The 26,287-nt window shown below is 42.9% G+C and overlaps 1 protein-coding gene across 4 annotated transcripts in view; it reads left to right on the plus strand.

The window, feature by feature from the left end:
• LOC5503613 (nephrocystin-1) overlaps positions 1–26,287 on the plus strand; it is a 31,623-nt gene that overhangs the window by 3,033 nt on the left and 2,303 nt on the right. Inside the window, exons 4-24 of one of the 4 annotated variants that reach the window (XM_048727610.1) lie at positions 767–841; positions 2,527–2,588; positions 3,451–3,540; positions 3,774–3,834; positions 4,343–4,437; positions 5,572–5,641; positions 6,537–6,591; positions 6,771–6,813; positions 6,940–6,985; positions 9,185–9,269; positions 9,980–10,071; positions 10,937–11,012; positions 17,866–17,999; positions 18,353–18,416; positions 18,609–18,646; positions 20,985–21,067; positions 21,698–21,777; positions 21,933–22,032; positions 23,072–23,184; positions 23,497–23,581; positions 26,167–26,240. In XM_048727610.1, coding sequence (XP_048583567.1) covers positions 767–841; positions 2,527–2,588; positions 3,451–3,540; positions 3,774–3,834; positions 4,343–4,437; positions 5,572–5,641; positions 6,537–6,591; positions 6,771–6,813; positions 6,940–6,985; positions 9,185–9,269; positions 9,980–10,071; positions 10,937–11,012; positions 17,866–17,999; positions 18,353–18,416; positions 18,609–18,646; positions 20,985–21,067; positions 21,698–21,777; positions 21,933–22,032; positions 23,072–23,184; positions 23,497–23,546 — 1,512 coding nt within the window. In that variant the 3' untranslated portion in view covers positions 23,547–23,581; positions 26,167–26,240. Of the gene's footprint in view, positions 1–766; positions 1,590–2,526; positions 2,589–3,450; positions 3,541–3,773; positions 3,835–4,342; positions 4,438–5,571; positions 5,642–6,536; positions 6,592–6,770; positions 6,814–6,939; positions 6,986–9,184; positions 9,270–9,979; positions 10,072–10,936; positions 11,013–17,865; positions 18,000–18,352; positions 18,417–18,608; positions 18,647–20,984; positions 21,068–21,697; positions 21,778–21,932; positions 22,033–23,071; positions 23,185–23,496; positions 23,582–25,349; positions 26,241–26,287 lie in introns of those variants that run through there. The other 3 variants (XM_048727607.1, XM_048727609.1, XM_048727608.1) reach the window with 3 other exon arrangements.

The raw sequence follows: 26,287 nt of genomic DNA on the forward strand, positions 1-26,287 counted from the left end.
AAAAAATGGGGCAGAAATTATTTAAATTAGTACAGGACAAAGGCCTAGGAGCCGCTACAGCATAGCCAATAAAAACCGGTTCCCTAAAGAGCTAAATGATGTTGTCTTCCTTTATTGCAGTTTTAGCAATTTTTTACGAAAAAGCATTCAGCTTTAGTCTCACAATAGACTGTTTACACGATGTTGTGCACACGTTCAAAATGCTACAGGGGGGTGGGGGGTGAATAGGGGTATGAAAATCCGCCGATCCGCAACATTTTCAAGGCAAATCCGTGGATCCGCAGATATTTTTAGATCCGCATGGTTTGACAGATAAACAATAGCATCGATTGAAATTCATTTAAAATCCGAAATTCGGCCGTCAAAGCAGTCAAAACCCGAAATCCGTGCCCAAATTGTCAACAGATCCGTGATCCGGCGTTGTTCCAAAATCCGCCAATCCGCTGAAATAATCATCAAAATCCGTAATCCGCGAGCATTTCGGGGCCGAATCCGCCGATCGGCGAACCTATTCACCCCCCCCCCCCCCCCCCCCCTACAAAATGGCCGGCCACAGCTGATCCAAAAAGTTTGACAAAGGGGAGTTTGACTCCAAATCTCCATGCCAGTCTGTGGCATTTTGAATGCAAGCGCAATTCGTGAAAACGGTCTTTGTCCGATTTTGTTTTTGGTGCCCTCACCGCTAGCTCCGCCGACCCTGTTAGTTTCACAATGTTGGTATCTGCCTCTTCGTTTCCTGTTTGTTAAACTTGCTGATTTGTTTCAGGACAATGGAAAGCCTCCGATCAAGAACTTTACCAACCAGAAGAAGGCCGAGCAAAAGAAGCTGAATGAGTTAAAGGTATGTCCCGTCATGTAGGGCAGATGTTTACATAGGATATTTTGGAGACAAGGGGGTTGTGGGCATGCAACCTTAGCCACCACGACAAGGTTAAAAAAAATAGCCAATTAGCATTAAAGAATCACAGTCACGATTGACGGCACAGCCTCAACCGAAAATTAGATACAAAATAAAAGATAAAAAGTGTAAAGCAGAAAGACATCGGTGGAACTCTTGTTGAGAAATCGTGACAGATGTAAACAAATTTTGCCCACTATTCAAAGAAAACTGAGCTCAAAAAATAACTTCACAAAAACTTTAGAAAAACAATTGAGCTTTAGAATTGTACTTTTTTTTAACTTTATCTAATTTTCAGACGCGTACAATAAAATCCACCGCGTCTGAAAAACGGGCACTCTTTAACTCGCTTTGCTCATAAATAACCTCCAAAATTGCTTTTATAGGTTGCAACCATAGAAACAGACAACCGCATTATATATGCGCACACGCGACCGCTAACAGTCTGTATTTATATTGATTCGCTAAAATCCTTAGTTGTCAATGAACCCCGTGCTCGTCAATTGTCTATTCCGTCTGTCTGTAGATGATAGCATAAACAAGATATGGCTCCGAACTGTATAAGATAGAGTCCGTGAATTTTCTCGAAGGAGATATTTTTTATCTGATTATTTTACCAAGTTGAAGTCTTTGGCTCGCTGGTTTATTATTTGACGAAGAGATGAATCGTTCAGTGCATTTCCAAGACCAGGTAGGATTGATACTCGGTTTATTTTGTCTTTTCTACACCAAACAAAGCCTTGGGAGTATATTCAAGAAACTGTTTGTCGTACGCGTATTACTGAATGCTGTCGCTTCTAGAGTTGTATTCACAAATCATTCATCTAATTCTCGCCTCATTCTTCTGGGTGTTATTTGTCAGCGATAGTAAAGTCTCTAACTTTCAAGAAAGAGAATGAATATTATTATTAATGTAATATATATTGTTTCAATTTCTGTTTAAAGTATTATTATAATAGAATGTTCATTATAATTCTTAAATTAATGCTAAACGACCATATGTCCTTTCTTTTATTTTTTTATGTATCCACGAAACTACATCAATGTTTAGACGTGTTTTGAATGATACGGTGCAATGAATGAAGGAAAGTGCCGTTCCATTTGATCAATCAAATGAAAAAGCAATGCTGATTTTGTATTCCCAAAATATAGAACTGCATCTCTTTGATATGTTTATCTCTTACTCCATTTTCTTACTTCATTCGACATCAACTTCTTTATACTGAAAATAGCTTGTCTCGCGTTCTTACAAATGATAGCTGTAGCCTCAGCTGTTGCTACTATTCTTTACAGCCGTTAGCTCCGTCGCGCAATGGCTCCATCACACATAGGGCTACAGTGTCTAATGAGATGAAACAGCTGTCAATGGGACTATTTCTCTTACGAAAGAAAGAAAAAAAGTCGGCCTTGTGTTTCCCGTGCCCGCAACCACCTTCGGTCACCAAAAAATATATATAAATATTTTCTTGAAGAATCCTCAACATTTTGCATGACTATGCATCCGCGCCTCCAAGGAGTTGTTGGCCCGTCCCCTTCTGACCGATCCGGGGTAGAGTCTGCCTTGCTTCTATAAGCGCAACCCCTCACATTGTTCGATAACTCTGTTTTTTTTTTTTTATTCTCTGTAGTCTCGCATTGAACGCATCTCACAGCAGCTGGAACCTGACGAGGTCGAGGAAGACTACTTCAGGTGACGACTTTTGGGCTCACGCTGGTTAATTATTTGACGAAGCGATTAATCGTTCAGTTTCAGAGATCGGCGTCAAAGCCTGGAAAAATAAAACACTCCTACATTAGCAACTTCCATAAAAGGCTTTTGTTAGCCATTTCTCTGCCCCGTTTTGTGCTCGATATGTCATTGTTCCGGACTTCCTTTTCACCCTATCCGGGTCTGCACCGAACACCCGATAGTCAGCGCCGAACACCCGATAGTCAGCGCCGAACACCCGACAGTCCACGCCGAACATGCGACCGTGTACGCCGAACAGCCGACAGTCAGCGCTGTGCACCCCGAAAGTCTGCGCCGAGCACCCGATAGTCTGTGCCGAGCACTCGACAGTCAGCGCCAAGCACCCGATAGTCAGCGCCGAGCCCCCGATAGTCTGTGCCGAGCACCCGATGGTCTGTGCCGAGCACCCGAAAGTCAGCGCCGAGCACCCGAAAGTGTGCTTAGCAGGAGCTCTGAGTACTTTAAGTCGCACAATGTTCCCTCCCTCGAGCCTGTGGCTAGGGCCATAGCTATTATGTGTTACCCTCATTCTTACTCACTCACTCACTCACTCACTCACTCACTCACTCACTCACTCACTCACTCACTCACTCACTCACTCACTCACTCACTCACTCACTCACTCACTCACTCACTCACTCACTCACTCACTCACTCACTCACTCACTCACTCACTCACTCACTCACTCACTCACTTACTTACGACTTGGAGCATCGTGCATCTACTCATCTGAACGGAAATCCTGCCTTTCCATTTTTATTGTGGGTCCTATCTGTGCATAGTCCCTGGAAGTCGATATTCATGTTGGCTTGGTTTTTTTAGGAAAGTGCAGGCGGGTCAAGTGTCCAACAGTGACCTCCAGTCTGGGTTAGACGAGGGCGAGGAATATGAGGACGACGAAGACGATGACAGGTGAGGCGGACACCTAGAACCCAATACAAACTGAGCAGCCCGGATGTGCATATTGCTAACGCAAATCAGCGCAGGCAGAATGTTCGGGCGATGTTGTTTGTGGTGTTCATACCAACAGTGGTAATTTTTAAAGTCTTGCCACCTTTTACGCCAGCGAGGTTATACGATAAGGCTAGTAATGTATCTTGTAAGCATTTACTCTGACTTTGGTAAAAATTACGTTTTATTTATAGCGAAGAAGATGATGAGGATGAGAATGCCCTTCATACTGACCAAGTCTCCAAGACTGTCGTAGTAAGTGCTTAACGAGACTTTCAAGGGATCAGATAGCAGGAAGGGAACCAAGACCTTCCTCCTCTCCCCCCTAGTTATCGCTGTGGTATTCTTGCCCTCTGTATATTTCCTTTTAAAGCGAAAGGCTGATAAGGTTTCGTTTCGATTTCACTAAATGGGCATATACATGTCCTTGTTTATAGGGACTGATTTTTTTTCCAGTCACGCATCTCTATGTAAGTCACGCATCTCTATGTAAGTCACGCATCTCTATTTAAGTCACGCATCTCTATGTAAGTCACGCATCTCTGTGTAAGTCACGCATCTCTATGTAACATGGTGGGAATGGCTGATTTCCGCAGCGAAAAGTGAAAAAATGTGTTAAGAACCACTTGGTCAAATATTTATTTCACGCGAGTATGAAGTCCATCCAAGATATGATTGCTTTGCAAGCGCTCTATGGACAAGGCCCCTGTGTAAAACTGCAAAAGCTTTCTAGGCTTCGAGTTGATATATCTTGCTTCCATAGGTCCGTAATGTAGAGGCTTTGAGTGATTTTCCTGGAGAGCAGCAAGAAGACTTGCCCTTCAAAAAAGGAGAAGTGCTTATCGTGATAGATCCGAGGTGATTTTTTACTCTATTATCTAACGCACTCTTTTACGTTTGCATAGCACCAAAACCCGGCCCCGTCAGATCCCTAAAATAGAGAATTGAATCAAAAAAGGGTGAAGGTTTATGGTTAACGCACCTCTGAAGACTTTGTGGTTTCGCTGAATTTTTATTCCATAGCGAAACAACCATTGTTCACAAAGGCAATCTCGTCAAATAGAAAATGAAATTAACATAGGGTGAAGGTTTATGGTAAACCCCCCTCTGAAGACTTTGTGTGTTTTTATTCCATAGCGAAACACCTTTTGTTGATTTATTTTTCTATTTCAACAACGTCTGCTCAGATCGCCTAATATTTATTACAACTTAATGAACACTCCCCGCCCAAACCTAACAGATTTATGTGTGGCAGATAGGGCAAAGAGCCCACGTAAGATTTCGTTCTATTTTTTTGCCCTGTAAGGCCCGATTCATACGTCGCGCTATTGCCGTACCGGATCAAATTGTTTGTATTGGACACATAAATAGTTCGACGTCTGAATCGATTTAGTTCGGCAGGGCTGAATTATATTCGGCACGGCGCTGAGCACGGCTGTGCCAGTCGAGCGTGCAAAAGCACGCCACCGATCAAAACGTTGAGCACTTGATGTGCCGAATCAAATATCATATTTATCTGAATTTTGAGAAACAAAAACTGTTCATCAAGTCAACCTTGTCTATTCCCAACTTATTTGTGATACTAATCTAGTGCGACGTCTGAATCAACGTTGAACCCAATGTATTTGTGTCGATATAAAAAGACAATCAGGATACGCGTCGCTATGAGTAGTGATTAACTTGAAGGTTTATTTCAATTTTGCTAGAAGTCGGTCAGGCAGAAGGAAAAAGGTTAGGATGAGAAGGATAAGAAGAAAAAGGTAAGAAGAGAGGCAGATCGAACATATGGTTTGGTGGAGGGTGGAGAATAAAAGCAGAACAATCTCTATATAGAAGTGGATAGAGTAGAAAATAGGAAAGCAAAACCAGGAAAGTTACATGTATTTACATTGAATACGGCTCATATATAGTACGACATTTGAACTTAGCCTAAAAAGGGTTTTTTTAACTGTGGAAACTAGTCGAAACCATTACAAATTTCAACATTTGTAGGGAGGATGGCTGGTGGATTGCGGAGAACTCGGTGGGCAAGAGAGGTGTCATCCCAAAAACTTTAGTGAAGGTAAGAATAGACTAGCAAGAGAGAACAAGACTTTAGTGGGGGTAAGAATAGACTAGCAAGAGAGAACAAGACTTAAGTGAAGGTAAGAATAGACTAGCAAGAGAGAACAATACTTTAGCGAAGGTAAGAAGAGAACAAGACTTTAGTGAAGGTAAGAATAGACTAGCAAGAGAGAACAAGACTTTAGTGGGGGTAAGAATAGACTAGCAAGAGAGAACAAGACTTTAGTGGAGGTAAGAATAGACTAGCAAGAGAGAACAAGACTTTAGTGGAGGTAAGAATAGACTAGCAAGAGAGAACAAGACTTAAGTGAAGGTAAGAATAGACTAGCAAGAGAGAACAAGACTTTAGTGAAGGTAAGAATAGACTAGCAAGAGAGAACAAGACTTTAGTGAAGGTAAGAATAGACTAGCAAGAGAGAACAAGACTTTAGCGAAGGTAAGAATAGACTAGCAAGAGAGAACAAGACTTTAGCGAAGGTAAGAATAGACTAGCAAGAGAGAACAAGACTTTAGTGAAGGTAAGAATAGACTAGCAAGAGAGAACAAGACTTTAGTGGGGGTAAGAATAGACTAGCAAGAGAGAACAAGACTTTAGTGAAGGTAAGAATAGACTAGCAAGAGAGAACAAGACTTTAGTGGAGGTAAGAATAGACTAGCAAGAAAGAACAAGACTTTAGTGGAGGTAAGAATAGACAGCAAGAGAAAACAAGAGTCAAGCAAGGGCGACTATGACTTTATTGAATGTGTTTTTTTTCTCTTAAGAGTTTTTGGTAAGAAGTCAAGATGGAACAAGAGTTATGTTAGATGTAAAAAAAAATTTTCGAGAAGGAATTCAAGAATGCGTTCCACATAAAGGAACTTCCAGCAAGTATATTGTTTTGATTTTTCCATAGATTGTCGGAAACGAAGACAAAGAACGGCAAAAGAAGGAGCTTGCGCATGATCAAGGTAAAAGTGGCTATAAAAGGTCTGGTGCTATAGGGCAACGTGCCCGTGCATGATTATAATCTCGCATTTAGTGGGTTTATATTGACTACTCTACAAACATCGGTGAATATGCTTGTTTGGTCCAAGAAGAAAGAAACAAGTTTCCAGGAAGTAGCTGACACAATAACATTTCTTTCCAGAAAATGACCAAGTAGGTGACTTACCGCCAAGTCCTACACGCAGGTGAGGTCGTTTTTCCTAGAATAATTACTGATAATAATGAGTAGTGAGCCACGCTTATTCTTGCAAAGTCTTCTTTCCTCCACACCTGAATTTCTTTTGATCCCTTGTCCTTGCATTCGTTTTCAGTGGGAAACAGCTTTGGAATTCGCTCAAAAAAGGCAGCAAACAAGAGGTAGGTTGTAACAAGAAGCTTGTCTGCTACCCGGCTTCCAACTCGATGTGGAAACGTTGTTGGTCAATAAAGTAGACGCCGGCTCTCATTTGCAGTTTCTCGGAAATATATCCGAACGCGGTTAGGCCATATTTGTTCAAAAGAAAAACATTTTTTTCCGAAAAAAAGGGCAGGCTAGCAAGGAGCCTGAGATTTGGGAAGTGGGCTCAAAATAAGTCGATGCTAAGACTATTCTTTTCTTTAAACTTTTTAAAACATTTTCAAGGTTTCATCGGAAAACACTGTAAAATCTTCTTGCCGAACGTAGATATACCCAGTCAAATCTGAGATTTACCCAACTATACCTGCTAATTTGCAGAATTGCAAGGATTTAAAAATTCATTTAGAATCAACTTCTGGTTGATCCCATCCCATACAATAGTGTTTTTTTTTTCGCTTCACTCAATGGCTCGAGAAATGAAGCCTGCCGTAGGTTCAGAAGAGATCAGCGGAGGATAACGATTAAGACTCGCATGTCGCAAGCACTTTTTGCTTACCGTCTATTGGCTGGCCTGTGGGGTGTGTCTGTTTAACGCCGCTACGCAGGCCATCTATTGGCTGGAATTGACAACTTTTCACAGATCCGCACTGTCATTACCATAAGCACTTCACTAATTGCCTATGAGTGGCTAATTTACCTAGCCCTTACATGTGTCTGTTGAGACTTTCACTCTGTCGCTAGCGGCATCTCAAAATGTCAGGCCACAGGCGACCCAAGTCAGTATCTTGGCAAGACGAGGTATTACCGTTAAATTCTTCTCGTATTATTATCGTTACATTCACTTTTATTGTTTCCGAGGCAGCTGATTTTTAGACGTTCACTTGTTTGCACTTCTCCTTACAAATCAGATGTAATTTGACGAGTTGCCTTTCGTTGCCTAGTAGCGATTCTCTTGATTTTTCTCGTATTTTTAGAATTCCCCTCATCTTATTGGAACATGTAGTTTTGACGACTTTGTTATTTCTGGCTAACCGAATGTTTTTTTTTATTCTATCAGCAAATGTCATTCAACTTGTTATATATCATTAATGCTCTCGCTGAGATGAGAGAGGTTCTACAAAAATATGCAAAAAAGTATTGTATTGAATAAGTTTAGCATTATATCCAGTCCTCTCTACTTCCCGTAATTTCATCTCTCAGAAGTTCTTAAATTCAGAAGGGTTACCCGGTTGAGTTAAGATACTTTGTATTTGCTTAACTCGTTTTCTGTGATTCTGTGATTGAGTCTATCATCCTGTTATGAACAGTTTGCAATGCTAAACAGCTTTTCTAATCGCGCTATATTGGGCATGGCAGCAACATGTTAATCATTTCTTTAATTTGAAAAGTAATTAAATGATAAGTGGTGAAAATAAAGTGCTATGAGAATTTATTTTAGATTTTTGCTTCAATTTTTATACAGATAGTGCTTTTTTTTCTAACTAACGATTTTTCGGTTTTACCTGTCGAGACTATGGTCTAAGAAAACAACTTGAATATCAGTCTCAGAATAACAAATGCTATTATTCCTCTTTACCCGAAATCTATTTGGTCTAGGTAAATGTTATAAAAGCCAATAACAACGGTCTTCCCATCTGCCACCCCCCCCCCCCCCCCGATTTATTGTCCGTAGCGATAAAAGTGTTATATCTCGTATATCCACTTTTTATTATCCGAGTTTTTGTTTCGAGTTTTCTGTTTTGACGCTTGTGTTTCGAGTTTTTGTATTTGGGAGCTTGTGTTTCGAGTTTTTGTATTTGGGAGCTTGTGTTTCGTATTTTGTGTTTCCAGTCTTGTGTTACGAGTTTTTGTATTTGTAGGCTCGTGTCTCGAATTTTGTGTCGGGTTTTTCTATTTTGGGGCTTGTGTTTCCAGTTTAGTGTATCGAGTTTTTGTATTTGGAGTCTTGCGTTTCGAGGCTTGTGTTTCCTGTTTTGTGTTTATATTTTTTTATATTTTGAAGGCTTGTATTATGAGGCTTGTGTTGCGAATTTTGTGTTTCGGGTTTTTGTATTTGTGGGCTTGTGTTTCCAGTTTAGTGTTTCGAGTTTTTGAATTTGGAGTCTTGCGTTTCGAGACTTGTGTTTCCTGTTTTGCGTCTCGAATTTTTTTTATATATATTTGGAGGCTTGTATTTGGGGGCTTGTATTTGGGGGCTTATGTTTGTGTTCCATCCGCAGACAAGTGTGACGGATGTGCTGAAGGTGATGGGCGCAATGCCTTCTGGGTTTAAATCTACAACTCTTGGAAGATTGGCCAAGGAAGGTACTAATCGCTGCTTTATATACATTAACGAAAACCTTCAAAGAGTCACGATTCTCTTGTCAGTAAAACTTTCTTAATTGTATCTCCAATTAACAAAAGTTTTACCGTAAATTCATGGTGACAATAAAATCGTACGTTGAAGCTATATTATTATTTTTCTTGTTTTTTCTACCTCTATGGTAGCGGACACCTGGATTAAACTGTTTTTTTTTCGTCACGAAAAAAAAGATTCTCAAAACTAGACATTGCTATAATGCATATTTTCTCATATTCGCCGTTGTCGCAGACACTTTTTAGATAATTTAAACCTCCTTAAGAAATGAATTATTCCATATCATCAGCACAAATGATGCTATAACGCCAAAGAAGACATTGCTCACTAGATCATATCAGGATGAGAGTAGAAATATGGCATTTCTTAGTATCTCGACCTTCAGGGACGCAATATGTACGAAGAAATGGGATAAAAATCACTCCATTTTAGGAAACCTCTATAAAGCCGATATCTCCGTAAAACACACACTGTAGAGTCCCGAGGGTGTCCGTTATATAGAGGTTCTACTGTATGTTTGTTATGTGGTGGTCCCGAGGCTGTCCGTTGTATGGAGGTTCCACTCCCCCTTCCTAAGTGGCCCATTTCACAGGGTCTGCTTTTCCTGGGATCAATCCTGATATAGAAGTATCTAAAAAAAATTTGGCTCTATTTATAGAGCGCTTCATGGTTAGCTCGTGGGTAGTACCCAAGCTCCGCGCATCTCATCTTGGATTCCGAGACCTGGTCTGGGACCCAGTCAACAAACAGGTACGTGAAGGACATGGTGGACCGTCTGGGCCTGACCATGATGCATTCTCTGTATCGTAGTATCCCGTACAATTAAACCTTTTATTAGACTCAAAAGTCTAATAAAAGACTCAAAAGACTTTAAAGTTAGACATATTGGTATAGAAGAGACCTTCAAGACCTCAAGTTGAGGTAAAATATTCTACAGAAACAAAATGTTAACTCGCACTTTGGAGAAAGGCAAAAAATCAATTCGCTTTATTTAGGGATTAACGAGATTATAATTTAGGGTGAACGAGATTACAACTTATATTAGCTGAATAAAGTATCGTCTATATATATGTGATGAGACACTTTCAAGTATAATTATCAAACAAAATGAGAATTACATTCTCAAAAGTTGTAACAAGAAGAAAGTCATTTTCAAAGGTCAAAACGATATTTCAAGTTCGTGTATCCGGGTATTGAGTTTGAGTTATCCGAATGAACATATTTAAAAAAATAAACAAAATATTAGGGCCAAATCGATATCAACGCCGAACCCGAGTTCGAGATAACGGGGTTCTTGGCGAACATAGCTCAGTGATTCATCACGTCCGCGCCCTCAGCAGACCGTGAAACTAAGAGTTTGGTTTAGTGGACGGATTACATTTTCATGTGATTGATTCCAATCGTTTTCTTCAACGGCCGTCCAAGTTTAAATGCTTGGTCTCTACTTCTGATTATACACCGGTAGTAGATAAGTTGCAATATTACTTTTGTTATTGTACTACCAGATCACCCCATGTCCTGTCAAAGTCAATCAAAGTAAACCTTCAGTATCGGTCACTACTGTATTTAAACACTGCAGGTATATAAGTTGCATTATATCTTTGATATCTACCAGATCGCTCCATGGCCTGTCAAAGTCAACCGAGTCTTCACTGTTGTGGTAGCCCGCAAGATCCCTCTGCCGGGTACAGGTAAGGTCAACTCGGTAAGGCCAGACACCTACACTAACAATTTTAGTTAAGTTTTAGTTACAACTATATTTGTTGTCTACACTAGCACGTGTGGCAATTTCTCTAGCTTTTGAGCAACTATAGCTGCCACATAAAAAATGACGACTTTACTCCATTTACACTAGCAAATTATTCAGCCCAACCTCAAACGTGACAGCCGATTAGCCGATGGATTGAGTTTTCTTTAAAAGACTGGTTAACACTCAGAGTTCAGCCAATGGTTCGAGTTTTCTTTAAAGGACTGGCTTCCGATGGTTCGAGTTTTCCGTAAGAAAATAGGATCTACCGCATGCAAGGCTAACGCCTGACTGAGAGTTCCCTTGTGCACCCCTGACGTGCGCCCCTCGCTTAGCATAATTCACCATTCCTGTAGTAATACTTCTTCTCTGATCTTCTCTGACCAGGCGTGCAGGTGTTGTGTAGTAATACTTCTTCTCTGATCTTCTCTGACCAGGCGTGCAGGCGTTGTGTAGTAATACTTCTTCTCTGACCAGGCGTGCAGGTGTTGTGTAGTAATACTTCTTATCTGATCTTCTCTGACCAGGCGTGCAGGTGTTGTGTAGTAATACTGCTTCTCTGATCTTCTCTGACCAGGCGTACAGGTGTTGTGTAGTAATACTTCTTCTCTGATCTTCTCTGACCAGGCGTGCAGGTGTTGTGTAGTAATACTTCTTCTCTGATCTTCTCTGACCAGGCGTGCAGGTGTTGTGTTTTAATACTGCTTCTCTGATCTTCTCTGACCAGGCGTGCAGGTGTTGTGTAGTAATACTGCTTCTCTGATCTTCTCTGACCAGGCGTGCAGGTGTTGTGTAGTAATACTTCTTCTCTGATCTTCTCTGACCAGGCGTGCAGGCGTTGTGTAGTAATACTTCTTCTCTGATCTTCTCTGACCAGGCGTGCAGGTGTTGTGTAGTAATACTTCTTCTCTGACCAGGCGTGCAGGTGTTGTGTAGTAATACTGCTTTTCTGATCATCTCTGACCAGGCGTGCAGGCGTTGTGTAGTAATATTTCTTATCTGACCAGGCATGCAGGTGTTGTTTAGTAATACTTCTTCTCTGATCTTCTCTGACCAGGCGTGCAGGTGTTGTGTTTTAATACTGCTTCTCTTATTTTCTCTGACCAGGCATGCAGGTGTTGTGTTTTAATACTGCTTCTCTGATCTTCTCTGACCAGGCGTGCAGGTGTTGTGTAGTAATACTTCTTCTCTGATCTTCTCTGACCAGGCGTGCAGGTGTTGTGTAGTAATACTGCTTCTCTGATCTTCTCTGACCAGGCGTGCAGGTGTTGTGTAGTAATACTTCTTCTCTGATCTTCTCTGACCAGGCGTGCAGGTGTTGTGTAGTAATACTTCTTCTCTGATCTTCTCTGACCAGGCGTGCAGGCGTTGTGTAGTAATACTTCTTCTCTTACCAGGCGTGCAGGTGTTGTGTAGTAATACTTCTTCTCTGACCAGGCGTGCAGGTGTTGTGTAGTAATACTTCTTCTCTGATCTTCTCTGACCAGGCGTGCAGGTGTTGTGTAGTAATACTGCTTTTCTGATCATCTCTGACCAGGCGTGCAGGCGTTGTGTAGTAATATTTCTTATCTGACCAGGCGTGCAGGTGTTGTGTAGTAATACTTCTTCTCTGATCTTCTCTGACCAGGCATGCAGGTGTTGTTTAGTAATACTTCTTCTCTGATCTTCTCTGACCAGGCGTGCAGGTGTTGTGTTTTAATACTGCTTCTCTTATTTTCTCTGACCAGGCGTGCAGGCGTTGTGTAGTAATACTTCTTCTCTGACCAGGTGTGCAGGTGTTGTGTAGTAATACTTCTTCTCTGACCAGGCGTGCAGGTGTTGTGTAGTAATACTGCTTCTCTGATCTTCTCTGACCAGGCGTGCAGGTGTTGTGTAGTAATACTGCTTCTCTGATCTTCTGTGACCAGGCGTGCAGGTGTTGTGTAGTAATACTTCTTCTCTGATCTTCTCTGACCAGGCGTGCAGGTGTTGTGTTTTAATACTGCTTCTCTTATTTTCTCTGACCAGGCGTGCAGGCGTTGTGTAGTAATACTTCTTCTCTGACCAGGCGTGCAGGTGTTGTGTAGTAATACTTCTTCTCTGACCAGGCGTGCAGGTGTTGTGTAGTAATACTTCTTCTCTGACCAGGCGTGCAGGTGTTGTGTAGTAATACTTCTTCTCTGATCTTCTCTGACCAGGCGTGCAGGTGTTGTGTAGTAATACTGCTTTTCTGATCATCTCTGACCAGGCGTGCAGGTGTTGTGTAGTAATATTTCTTATCTGACCAGGCATGCAGGTGTTGTTTAGTAATACTTCTTCTCTGATCTTCTCTGACCAGGCGTGCAGGTGTTGTGTTTTAATACTGCTTCTCTTATTTTCTCTGACCAGGCGTGCAGGTGTTGTGTTTTAATACTTCTTCTCTGATCTTCTCTGACCAGGCGTGCAGGTGTTGTGTAATAATACTTCTTCTCTGATCTTCTCTGACCAGGCGTGCAGGTGTTGTGTAGTAATACTGCTTCTCTGATCTTCTCTGACCAGGCGTGCAGGTGTTGTGTAGTAATACTTCTTCTCTAATCTTCTCTGACCGGGCGTGCAGGCGTTGTGTAGTAATACTTCTTCTCTGACCAGGCGTGCAGGTGTTGTGTAGTAATACTTCTTCTCTGACCAGGCGTGCAGGTGTTGTGTAGTAATACTTCTTCTCTGATCTTCTCTGACCAGGCGTGCAGGTGTTGTGTAGTAATACTTCTTCTCTGACCAGGCGTGCAGGTGTTGTGTAGTAATACTTCTTCTCTGATCATCTCTGACCAGGCGTGCAGGCGTTGTGTAGTAATATTTCTTATCTGACCAGGCATGCAGGTGTTGTGTAGTAATACTTCTTCTCTGATCTTCTCTGACCAGGCGTGCAGGTGTTGTGTTTTAATACTGCTTCTCTTATTTTCTCTGACCAGGCGTGCAGGCGTTGTGTAGTAATACTTCTTCTCTGACCAGGTGTGCAGGTGTTGTGTAGTAATACTTCTTCTCTGACCAGGCGTGCAGGTGTTGTGTAGTAATACTGCTTCTCTGATCTTCTCTGACCAGGCGTGCAGGTGTTGTGTAGTAATACTTCTTCTCTGACCAGGCGTGCAGGTGTTGTGTAGTAATACTTCTTCTCTGACCAGGCGTGCAGGTGTTGTGTAGTAATACTTCTTCTCTGACCAGGCGTGCAGGTGTTGTGTAGTAATACTTCTTCTCTGACCAGGCGTGCAGGTGTTGTGTAGTAATACTTCTTCTCTGACCAGGCGTGCAGGTGTTGTGTAGTAATACTTCTTCTCTGACCAGGCGTGCAGGTGTTGTGTAGTAATACTTCTTCTCTGATCTTCTCTGACCAGGCGTGCAGGTGTTGTGTAGTAATACTGCTTTTCTGATCATCTCTGACCAGGCGTGCAGGCGTTGTGTAGTAATATTTCTTATCTGACCAGGCATGCAGGTGTTGTTTAGTAATACTTCTTCTCTGATCTTCTCTGACCAGGCGTGCAGGTGTTGTGTTTTAATACTGCTTCTCTTATTTTCTCTGACCAGGCGTGCAGGTGTTGTGTTTTAATACTGCTTCTCTGATCTTCTCTGACCAGGCGTGCAGGTGTTGTGTAATAATACTGCTTCTCTGATTTTCTCTGACCAGGGGTGCAGGTGTTGTGTAGTAATACTTCTTATCTGATCTTCTCTGACCAGGCGTGCAGGTGTTGTTTAGTAATACTTCTTCTCTGATCTTCTCTGACCAGGCGTGCAGGTGTTGTGTAGTAATACTGCTTCTCTGATCTTCTCTGACCAGGCATGCAGGTGTTGTGTAGTAATACTGCTTCTCTGATCTTCTCTGACCAGGCGTGCAGGTGTTGTGTAGTAATACTTCTTCTCTGATCTTCTCTGACCGGGCGTGCAGGCGTTGTGTAGTAATACTTCTTCTCTGACCAGGCGTGCAGGTGTTGTGTAGTAATACTTCTTCTCTGACCGGGCGTGCAGGTGTTGTGTAGTAATACTTCTTCTCTGATCTTCTCTGACCAGGCGTGCAGGTGTTGTGTAGTAATACTGCTTCTCTGATCTTCTCTGACCAGGCGTGCAGGTGTTGTGTAGTAATACTGCTTCTCTGATCTTCTCTGACCAGGCGTGCAGGTGTTGTGTAGTAATACTTCTTCTCTGATCTTCTCTGACCAGGCGTGCAGGTGTTGTGTAGTAATACTGCTTTTCTGATCATCTCTGACCAGGCGTGCAGGCGTTGTGTAGTAATATTTCTTATCTGACCAGGCATGCAGGTGTTGTGTAGTAATACTTCTTCTCTGATCTTCTCTGACCAGGCGTGCAGGTGTTGTGTTTTAATACTGCTTCTCTTATTTTCTCTGACCAGGCGTGCAGGCGTTGTGCAGTAATACTTCTTCTCTGACCAGGTGTGCAGGTGTTGTGTAGTAATACTTCTTCTCTGATCTTCTCTGACCAGGCGTGCAGGTGTTGTGTAGTAATACTTCTTCTCTGATCTTCTCTGACCAGGCGTGCAGGTGTTGTGTAGTAATACTTCTTCTCTGATCTTCTCTGACCAGGCGTGCAGGTGTTGTGTAGTAATACTGCTTCTCTGATCTTCTCTGACCAGGCGTGCAGGTGTTGTGTAGTAATACTGCTTCTCTGATCTTCTCTGACCAGGCGTGCAGGTGTTGTGTAGTAATACTTCTTCTCTGATCTTCTCTGACCAGGCGTGCAGGCGTTGTGTACTAATACTTCTTCTCTGACCAGGCGTGCAGGTGTTGTGTAGTAATACTTCTTCTCTGAGCAGGCGTGCAGGTGTTGTGTAGTAATACTTCTTCTCTGATCTTCTCTGACCAGGCGTGCAGGTGTTGTGTAGTAATACTGCTTTTCTGATCATCTCTGACCAGGCGTGCAGGCGTTGTGTAGTAATATTTCTTATCTGACCAGGCATGCAGGTGTTGTTTAGTAATACTTCTTCTCTGATCTTCTCTGACCAGGCGTGCAGGTGTTGTGTTTTAATACTGCTTCTCTTATTTTCTCTGACCAGGCGTGCAGGCGTTGTGTAGTAATACTTCTTCTCTGACCAGGCGTGCAGGCGTTGTGTAGTAATACTTCTTCTCTGACCAGGCGTGCAGGTGTTGTGTAGTAATACTGCTTTTCTGATCATCTCTGACCAGGCGTGCAGGCGTTGTGTAGTAATATTTCTTATCTGACCAGGCATGCAGGTGTTGTGTAGTAATACTTCTTCTCTGATCTTCATTGACCAGGCGTGCAGGTGTTGTGTTTTAATACTGCTTCTCTGATCTTCTCTGACCAGGCGTGCAGGTGTTGTGTAGTAATACTGCTTCTCTGATCTTCTCTGACCAGGCGTGCAGGTGTTGTGTAGTAATACTGCTTCTCTGATCTTCTCTGACCAGGCGTGCAGGTGTTGTGTAGTAATACTTCTTCTCTGACCAGGCGTGCAGGTGTTGTGTAGTAATACTTCTTCTCTGACCAGGCGTGCAGGTGTTGTGTAGTAATACTCCTTCTCTGACCAGGCGTGCAGGTGTTGTGTAGTAATACTGCTTCTCTGATCTTTTCTGACCAGGCGTGCAGGTGTTGTGTAGTAATACTTCTTCTCTGATCTTCTCTGACCAGGCGTGCAGTTGTTGTGTAATAATACTTATTCTCTGATCTTCTCTGACCAGGCATGCAGGTGTTGTGTAGTAATACTTCTTCTCTGATCTTCTCTGACCAGGCATGCAAGTCTTGTGTAGTAATACTGCTTCTCTGATCTTCTCTGACCAGACGTGCAGGTGTTGTGTAGTAATACTTCTTTTCTGATCTTCCCTGACCAGGCATGCAAGTGTTGTGTAGTAATACTTCTTCTCTGATCTTCTCTGACCAGGCGTGCAGGTGTTGTGTAATAATACTTCTTCTCTGATCTTCTCTGACCAGGCGTGCAGGTGTTGTGTAATAATACTTCTTCTCTGATCTTCTCTGACCAGGCGTGCAGGTGTTGTGTAGTAATACTTCTTCTCTGATCTTCTCTGACCAGGCGTGCAGGTGTTGTGTAGTAATACTTCTTCTCTGATCTTCTCTGACCAGGCGTGCAGGTGTTGTGTAGTAATACTTCTTCTCTGACCAGGCGTGCAGGTGTTGTGTAGTAATACTTCTTCTCTGATCTTCTCTGACCAGGCGTGCAGGTGTTGTGTAATAATACTTCTTCTCTGATCTTCTCTGACCAGGCGTGCAGGTGTTGTGTAATAATACTGCTTCTCTGATCTTCTCTGACCAGGCGTGCAGGTGTTGTGTAATAATACTTTTTCTCTGATCTTCTCTGACCAGGCGTGCAGGTGTTGTGTTTTAATACTGCTTCTCTGATCTTCTCTGACCAGGCGTGCAGGTGTTGTGTTTTAATACTGCTTCTCTGATTTTCTCTGACCAGGCGTGCAGGTGTTGTGTTTTAATACTTCTTCTCTGATCTTCTCTGACCAGGCGTGCAGGTGTTGTGTAATAATACTGCTTCTCTGATCTTCTCTGACCAGGCGTGCAGGTGTTGTGTAATAATACTGCTTTTCTGATCTTCGCTGACCAGGCATGCAAGTGTTGTGTAATAATACTGCTTCTCTGATCTTCTCTGACCAGGCGTGCAGGTGTTGTGTTTTAATACTTCTTCTCTGATCTTCTCTGACCAGGCGTGCAGGTGTTGTGTAGTAATACTTCTTCTCTGATCTTCTCTGACCAGGCGTGCAGGTGTTGTGTTTTAATACTGCTTCTCTGATCTTCTCTGACCAGGCGTGCAGGTGTTGTGTTTTAATACTGCTTCTCTGATCTTCTCTGACCAGGCGTGCAGGTGTTGTGTCGACACGTGCGGATAGCCCTGTGGGACTGGAGACGTAAACAGATTCTCAGTAACGTACACACCGTGCGGGCAACCACGACAGAAAAGGACCCCCTGACGTGGTCTTTCACAGCGAAGGTGAGGCGAAGTAAGGGATGTTAGTAGAAGGGGGTGCATTTTAACACAACATGCGAGAAACCAAGACAGAAAAGGACCCCCTGCCGTGGTCTTTAACAGCGAAGATGAGTCGAATAAAGGTAAGGAGGGGTTGCATTCTAATACAACAGTCAAGCATTGACGACAGAGGACTTCCTGATTTGGTCATTTTTTGCAAATGTAATTCAACTAAAGGAAAGTATGTAAGAGAGATGCATTCTTATGCAACATGCACGCACCAACTGTGCACCATAGCATATATGCGTGGAACCACACAGCAACACGAAAGAGACCAATATAGAAACTCACTTACACGGTCACCCTGTCTTCCCCAGGCCGCCACAAGCATGTATGACGGGGAAGGCCTGGCACGTCTAAATACAACGGAAGACACCGTAGGTAAGTTGACTCTAGAAAACTGTGCTCTTATGTTTTCTTTTGAATAATTTCTCCTAAAAATTTCTAATGGCCGGTGCATATTTTTATGAGCTGTTACCATTTGGCTTTTTGTAGGCGGTGGTATTTTTTCCAATGCTGCCTTTGTTATTATTGTTGATTACGCTGATCTGTTATTTGTTTTGTTTATTCTAGCGTTACTGTTTGAGCTAGGCATACTCTACTTAAGAACGGTGAGTGATGTTAGATGCGTAATAGGAGCTGAGCTCCACCTCGTTCTTATAGACTCACCATGTGCTAGATGCACAACACGAGCAGAAATCTCACCGCGGTATGCAAGGCTCACCATGTCACGCCATTTCAAATCATTAGGGACTCTAGAGGTTTCGTAATGCTCGAGGTCCTAAAAAGTCATAATTATTTATTTGTCCATTTCTCCTCGAAAAATTTTGAACGGTTTATTTTTGACGTATCCATTCACACGTACACTTGACAAAAGCGATATTTGGGTTCGGTCTCGTGCAGTAGAGAGCAAGACGGCTTGTTGGTGATCAGTACGGGCGTTGCTTTGATGTTTGATGTTGTAATATCCAGGTTTCAGTGCGTGCGTTTTAGTGGTTTATTCTGACTTGTTGCTGCATTGTGACAGTGGGTATTAGGGTAAGGTGAAACCCACCTTTTTTCGTCCTGGTTTATATACAAACTTGAAAGATGGTGAGACAAAGGCGCGCTCGGAAGGCAGTCTATTGTTGGTAAAGCCCGCGCGCACCCATGTCATGTTGCTATAAAAACCCTTCTTTGCTTGTCACAGTCCACTGGTTTATTGTTGTTGGTAAAGCCCGCGCGCACCCTTGTCATGTTGCTGTGTAAACTCTTCTTTGCTTGTCACAGTCCACTGGTCTATTGTTGTTGGTAAAGCCCGCGCGCACCCATGTCATGTTGTTGTGTAAACCCTTCTTTGCTTGTCACAGTCCACTGGTCTATTGTTGTTGGTAAAGCCCGCGCGCACCCTTGTCATGTTGTTGTGTAAACTCTTCTTTGCTTGTCACAGTCCACTGGTCTATAGTTGTTGGTAAAGCCCGCGCGCACCCTTGTCATGTTGTTGTGTAAACTCTTCTTTGCTTGTGACAGTCCACTGGTCTATTGTTGTTGGTAAATCGCGCGCGCATCCTTGTCATGTTGTTGTGTAAACTCTTCTTTGCTTGTCACAGTCCACTGGTCTATTGTTGTTGGTAAAGCCCGCGCGCACCCTTGTCATGTTGTTGTGTAAACTCTTCTTTGCTTGTCACAGTCCACTGGTCTATTGTTGTTGGTAAAGCCCGCGTGCACCCATGTCATGTTGTTGTGTAAACTCTTCTTTGCTTGTGACAGTCCACTGGTCTATTGTTGTTGGTAAAGCTCGCTCGCACCCATGTCATGTTGTTGTGTAAACTCTTCTTTGCTTGTCACAGTCCACTGGTCTATTGTTGTTGGTAAAGCTCGCTCGCACCCATGTCATGTTGTTGTGTAAACTCTTCTTTGCTTGTCACAGTCCACTGGTCTATTGTTGTTGGTAAAGCCCGCGCACACTCTTGTCATGTTGCTGTGTAAACTCTTCTTTGCTTGTGACAGTCCACTGGTCTATTGTTGTTGGTAAAGCCCGCGCGCACCCTTGTCATGTTGCTGTCAAAACTCTTCTTTGCTTGTCACAGTCCATTGGTCTATTGTTGTTGGTAAAGCCTGCTCGCACCCTTGTCATGTTGCTATAAAAACCCTTCTTTGCTTGTCATAGTCCACTGGTCTATTATTGTTGGTAAAGCTCGCTCGCACCCTTGTCATGTTGCTGTGTAAACTCTTCTTTGCTTGTCACAGTCCACTGGTCTATTGTTGTTGGTAAAGCTCGCTCGCACCCATGTCATGTTGTTGTGTAAACTCTTCTTTGCTTGTCACAGTCCACTGGTCTATTGTTGTTGGTAAAGCCCGCGCGCACCCTTGTCATGTTGCTGTGTAAACTCTTCTTTGCTTGTCACAGTCCACTGGTCTATTGTTGTTGGTAAAGCTCGCTCGCACCCTTGTCATGTTGCTGTGTAAACTCTTCTTTGCTTGTCACAGTCCACTGGTCTATTGTTGTTGGTAAAGCGCGCGCACACTCTTGTCATGTTGCTATAAAAACCCTTCTTTTCTTGTGACAGTCCACTGGTCTATTGTTGTTGGTAAAGCCCGCGCGCACCCTTGTCATGTTGCTGTGTAAACTCTTCTTTGCTTGTCACAGTCCACTGGTCTATTGTTGTTGGTAAAGCTCGCTCGCACCCTTGTCATGTTGCTGTGTAAACTCTTCTTTGCTTGTCACAGTCCACTGGTCTATTGTTGTTGGTAAAGCGCGCGCACACTCTTGTCATGTTGCTATAAAAACCCTTCTTTTCTTGTGACAGTCCACTGGTCTATTGTTGTTGGTAAAGCCCGCGCGCACCCATGTCATGTTGCTGTGTAAACTCTTCTTTGCTTGTGACAGTCCACTGGTCTATTGTTGTTGGTAAAGCCCGCGCGCACCCATGTCATGTTGCTATAAAAACCCTTCTTTTCTTGTCATAGTCCACTGGGGAGAGGAGCGAGGTTAGTTGCGGCTGGTGTATTCTCAAGCTGTTCGAGGAGACGGGAACGCCTATACCCAACAAGTGAGTGTCTTCTGGACAAGAATAAGGGGACCGCTGAGAGGATAGGGCTGGTAGTGCTTTAGCCCTACCACGTTTTGGCTTGGGTTAATTTTTGTCAGGGCTCCAGATATATACTTGTTTGTCTTGGCCAAATTTTTAGCCCTACCACTTTAAACCGCGGTCCCTGGAATATGCTTTGCTTTATGTGAATAAGTCTTTTTGGGGGCGCCAGGCATCGTCTTACTCCGCTACCGCCTTATAGCAACGGCCTGGGTCTTGAAGGAGTGCATGAGTTTCAAGTTGTATAGTTGTACAGTATATGGCTTCAACCGGTTATACTGGTGCGGAAGGAACAAAATAGGTAGTAAGTACTGTTACTGAGGTTCACCGCCCCGTTGGTTCGTTTACATTCCCACGATTCAGGCTAAGTGTAGTGCAGCTCCGGGCTAGTGACCTTATCCGAGAAGACTGAGAACACAGGAGAAATAACTTCAACTCACTTGTGACAAAAATTCGAATCAAGGCAATGACTCGGAAAATTCCCCAGCCAGAACAGAATATCGAATTAGGCCACAGTAATGAGGCTAACCCATTAAAACACTAGGCTACCCGCGCTTCGAGCTTTGATTTTTACCCGAGTTTTTTTCTTAGAACATTTGAGCTCCTGGTGCATGGCGGGACACCTTATGACGAAAACCTTACGGATCTTGATCATACACTTAGCGTCCAAGGTAAGATCTTTATTTGCATGCATAATTACTTTTGGACGGCACATGAATTAGGCTTGGCATCCTGGAGAAGTCTCAAACTAATTGTCACTTGTGGATACATTGTGCATTTATATCTATATTCCTTAATATAAAATTTGTATACTATTTTATGGCAGAAAACACAAATTTATTCCAGTCCATCGTCCGTACGAACAACCAGCCGCGGCTTTTCATCAAGCTGACTTCATCTAATAAAGCGTCCAAAGACGTGCAGGAGTAAGTTGTCTGAGTCGTTGTGGTTACCGTTGCTGTGATTACGTGTGGTGTAAAGGCTTCATTGTTTTTGGGCCTTTTCTGGGGAAAAGACCTTTTTTTATTTCGAGATTCCTGTGGTGTGATCAAGAAAGAGCGAGGACCTCTTCCGGGTTCCGTTTCCGGTTCAGGTTCAACTCGCTCTCAGTCTTCTCCCTTCCACAAGAAGCCCAATTCATAAAATTCTGAAAAATTAAAAAAGACACTCAAGATGCCAGCGGAGAAGACTAGCATTGTTATGTGTTGAGGAGACTAGCAATGTTATGTGTTGAGGAGACTATTAATATTATGTGTTGAGGAGACTAGTAATGTTATGTGTTGAGGAGACTAGTAATGTTATGTGTCGAGGAGACTAGTAATATTATGTGTTGAGGAGACTAGTAATATTATGTGCTGAGGTGACTAGTAATGTCATGTGTTGAGGAGACTAGTAATATTATGTGTTGAGGTGACTAGTAATGTCATGTGTTGAGGTGACTAGTAATGTTATGTGTTGAGGAGACTAGTAATGTTATGTGTTGAGGTGACTAGTAATGTTATGTGTTGAGGAGACTAGTAATGTTATGTGTCGAGGAGACTAGTAATATTATGTGTTGAGGAGACTAGTAATATTATGTGTTGAGGTGACTAGTAATGTCATGTGTTGAGGAGACTAGTAATGTTATGTGTTGAGGTGACTAGTAATGTCATGTGTTGAGGAGACTAGTAATGTTATGTGTTGAGGAGACTAGTAATGTTATGTGTCGAGGAGACTAGTAATATTATGTGTTGAGGTGACTAGCAATGTTATGTGTTGAGGAGAATAGTAATGTCATGTGTTGAGGAGACTATTAATATTATGTGTTGAGGTGACTAGTAATGTCATGTGTTGAGGAGACTAGTAATATTATGTTTTGAGGAGACTAGCAATGTTATGTGTTGAGGAGACTAGTAATATTATGTGTTGAGGAGACTAGTAATGTTATGTTTAGGAGTCTAGTAATGTTATGTTTTGTTGTTGTAGCAATCTTCCCGCGACCCTGTTGACGTGTAACCAGTACGTGCCGTTTATCGCTCACTATCGCCAGCTTGTGGGTGTGACGCTACTGGACGGTACCAGAGACACCTTTGATGGGGGTACGGGTCTTTTGTGCACCGTTTGCGCAAGGAAATCCTTACATGATATTAAATACTTCCATATTCCCTTTCTTTTCTCACTAAACCTCACAATCGCGAACAACGTATTCCAGTGGTAGTATCTTTTTTTTAAATCATACTAGTCAGACCATTCACGGGAGTAGATTTCCTGCAGAGGAGAAATATCTCTCCCGATATTCACTTGACCACCGTTAGCGGATTTTCTCGAGGGTGCTGCGAGCACCGACTCCGGGGAAGGGGAGGACTAATATATAGAAAATTTGTTTCTTAAATTTCTTCTTAAATTTTCAGTCCAGAGGAGTAGGGTACCCCCCTCTCCCCCCTTGGACTGTACACCCTGATGGCTATTATCATGGTCATGTGATCCTAATAACAGGTACTGTACACCCTGATGGCTATTATCATGGTCATGTGATCCTTATAACAGGTACTGTACACCCTGATGGCTATTATCATGGTCATGTGATCCTTATAACAGGGACTGTACACCCTGATGGCTATTATCATGGTCATGTGATCCTTATAACAGGGACTATACACCCTGATGGCTATTATCATGGTCATGTGATCCTTATAACAGGGACTGTACACCCTGATGGCTATTATCATGGTCATGTGATCCTTATAACAGGGACTATACACCCTGATGGCTATTATCATGGTCATGTGATCCTTTTAACAGGGACTATACACCCTGATGGCTATTATCATGGTCATGTGATCCTTATAACAAGGACTGTACACCCTGATGGCTATTATCATGGTCATGTGATCCTTATAACAGGGACTATACACCCTGATGGCTATTATCATGGTCATGTGATCCTTATAACAGGGACTATACACCCTGATGGCTATTATCTTCGTCATGTGATCCTTATAACAGGGACTGTACACCCTGATGGCTATTATCATGGTCATGTGATCCTTATAACAGGGACTGTACACCCTGATGGCTATTATCATGGTCATGTGATCCTTATAACAGGGACTGTACACCCTGATGGCTATTATCATGGTCATGTGATCCTTATAACAGGGACTATACACCCTGATGGCTATTATCATGGTCATGTGATCCTTTTAACAGGGACTATACACCCTGATGGCTATTATCATGGTCATGTGATCCTTATAACAAGGACTGTACACCCTGATGGCTATTATCATGGTCATGTGATCCTTATAACAGGGACTATACACCCTGATGGCTATTATCATGGTCATCTGATCCTTATAACAGGGACTATACACCCTGATGGCTATTATCTTCGTCATGTGATCCTTATAACAGGGACTGTACACCCTGATGGCTATTATCATGGTCATGTGATCCTTATAACAGGTACTGTACACCCTGATGGCTATTATCATGGTCATGTGATCCTTATAACAGGTACTGTACACCCTGATGGCTATTATCATGGTCATGTGATCCTTATAACAGGGACTGTACACCCTGATGGCTATTATCTTGGTCATGTGATCCTTATAACAGGGACTGTACACCCTGATGACTATAATCTTGGTCATGTGATCCTTATAACAGGGACTACACCCTGATGGCTATTATCTTGGTCATGTGATCCTTATAACAGGGACTGTACACCCTGATGGCTATTATCATGGTCATGTGATCCTTATAACAGGGACTATACACCCTGATGGCTATTATCATGGTCATGTGATCCTTATAACAGGGACTATACACCCTGATGGCTATTATCTTGGTCATGTGATCCTTATAACAGGGACTATACACCCTGATGGCTATTATCATGGTCATGTGATCCTTATAACAGGTACTGTACACCCTGATGGCTATTATCATGGTCATGTGATCCTTATAACAGGGACGGTGATAAAACGCCCCTGCACGTTTCACGAGTTTCAAAAATTGAAATCACGTTTCACGATTAACTGATAAACTGACGACAAGGATCAATTTTTAGTCAGAGATAACGAAAAAAAATGATTCATAAAGAGCATAGATCACGAATCACGGCGAAGGTAGCAATCACGGATCACGGTTTCCAAGTTGTCCTATTCACGATTCACGATCAAGAAAAAAGGCCGTTCACGGACCACGAAAATAACCCTTACCGCCCCTGTAGTAAGCTCCTTATTGCTTTCTCGTCTTGTAGAGTTACTCACGGATCCGGTGATCGCTTTTGTAGTAAGCTCCTCATTGCTTTCCTGTCTTGTAGAGTTACTCACGGATCCGGTGATCGCCCCTGTAGTAAGCTCCTTATTGCTTTCTCGTCTTGTAGAGTTACTCACGGATCCGGTGATCGCTTTTGTAGTAAGCTCCTCATTGCTTTCTTGTCTTGTAGAGTTACTCACGGATCCGGTGATCGCCCCTGTAGTAAGCTCCTTGTTGCTTTCTCGTCTTGTAGAGTTACTCACGGATCCGGTGATCGCTTTTGTAGTAAGCTCCTCATTGCTTTCTCGTCTTGTAGAGTTACTCACGGATCCGGTAATCGCTTCTGTAGTAAGCTCCTTATTGCTTTCTTGTCTTGTAGAGTTACTCACGGATCCGGTGATCGCTTTTCTAGTAAGCTCCTCATTGCTTTCTTGTCTTGAAGAGTTACTCACGGATCCGGTAATCGCTTCTGTAGTAAGCTCCTTATTGCTTTCTTGTCTTGTAGAGTTACTCACGGATCCGGTGATCGCTTTTGTAGTAAGCTCCTCATTGCTTTCTTGTCTTGTAGAGTTACTCACGGATCCGGTAATCGCTTCTGTAGTAAGCTCCTTATTGCTTTCTCGTCTTGTAGAGTTACTCAGGATCCGGTAATCGCTTCTGTAGTAAGCTCCTTGTGCTTTCTTGTCTTGTAGAGTTACTCACGGATCCGGTAATCGCTTCTGTAGTAAGCTCCTCATTGCTTTCTTGTCTTGTAGAGTTACTCACGGAACCGGTGATCGCTTTTGTAGTAAGCTCCTCATTGCTTTCTTGTCTTGTAGAGTTACTCACGGATCCGGTGATCGCTTCTTTTCCCACTGCACTCCGCACTCCTGACGTCATGGACACGCTCAAGGTCAGTCGTGCCGTACAGCGGTAAAGCGTGTTCGCGCACGCGTATCT

This window comes from Nematostella vectensis, chromosome 5, assembly GCF_932526225.1.
Source record: "Nematostella vectensis chromosome 5, jaNemVect1.1, whole genome shotgun sequence".
NCBI lineage: Eukaryota > Metazoa > Cnidaria > Anthozoa > Actiniaria > Edwardsiidae > Nematostella > Nematostella vectensis.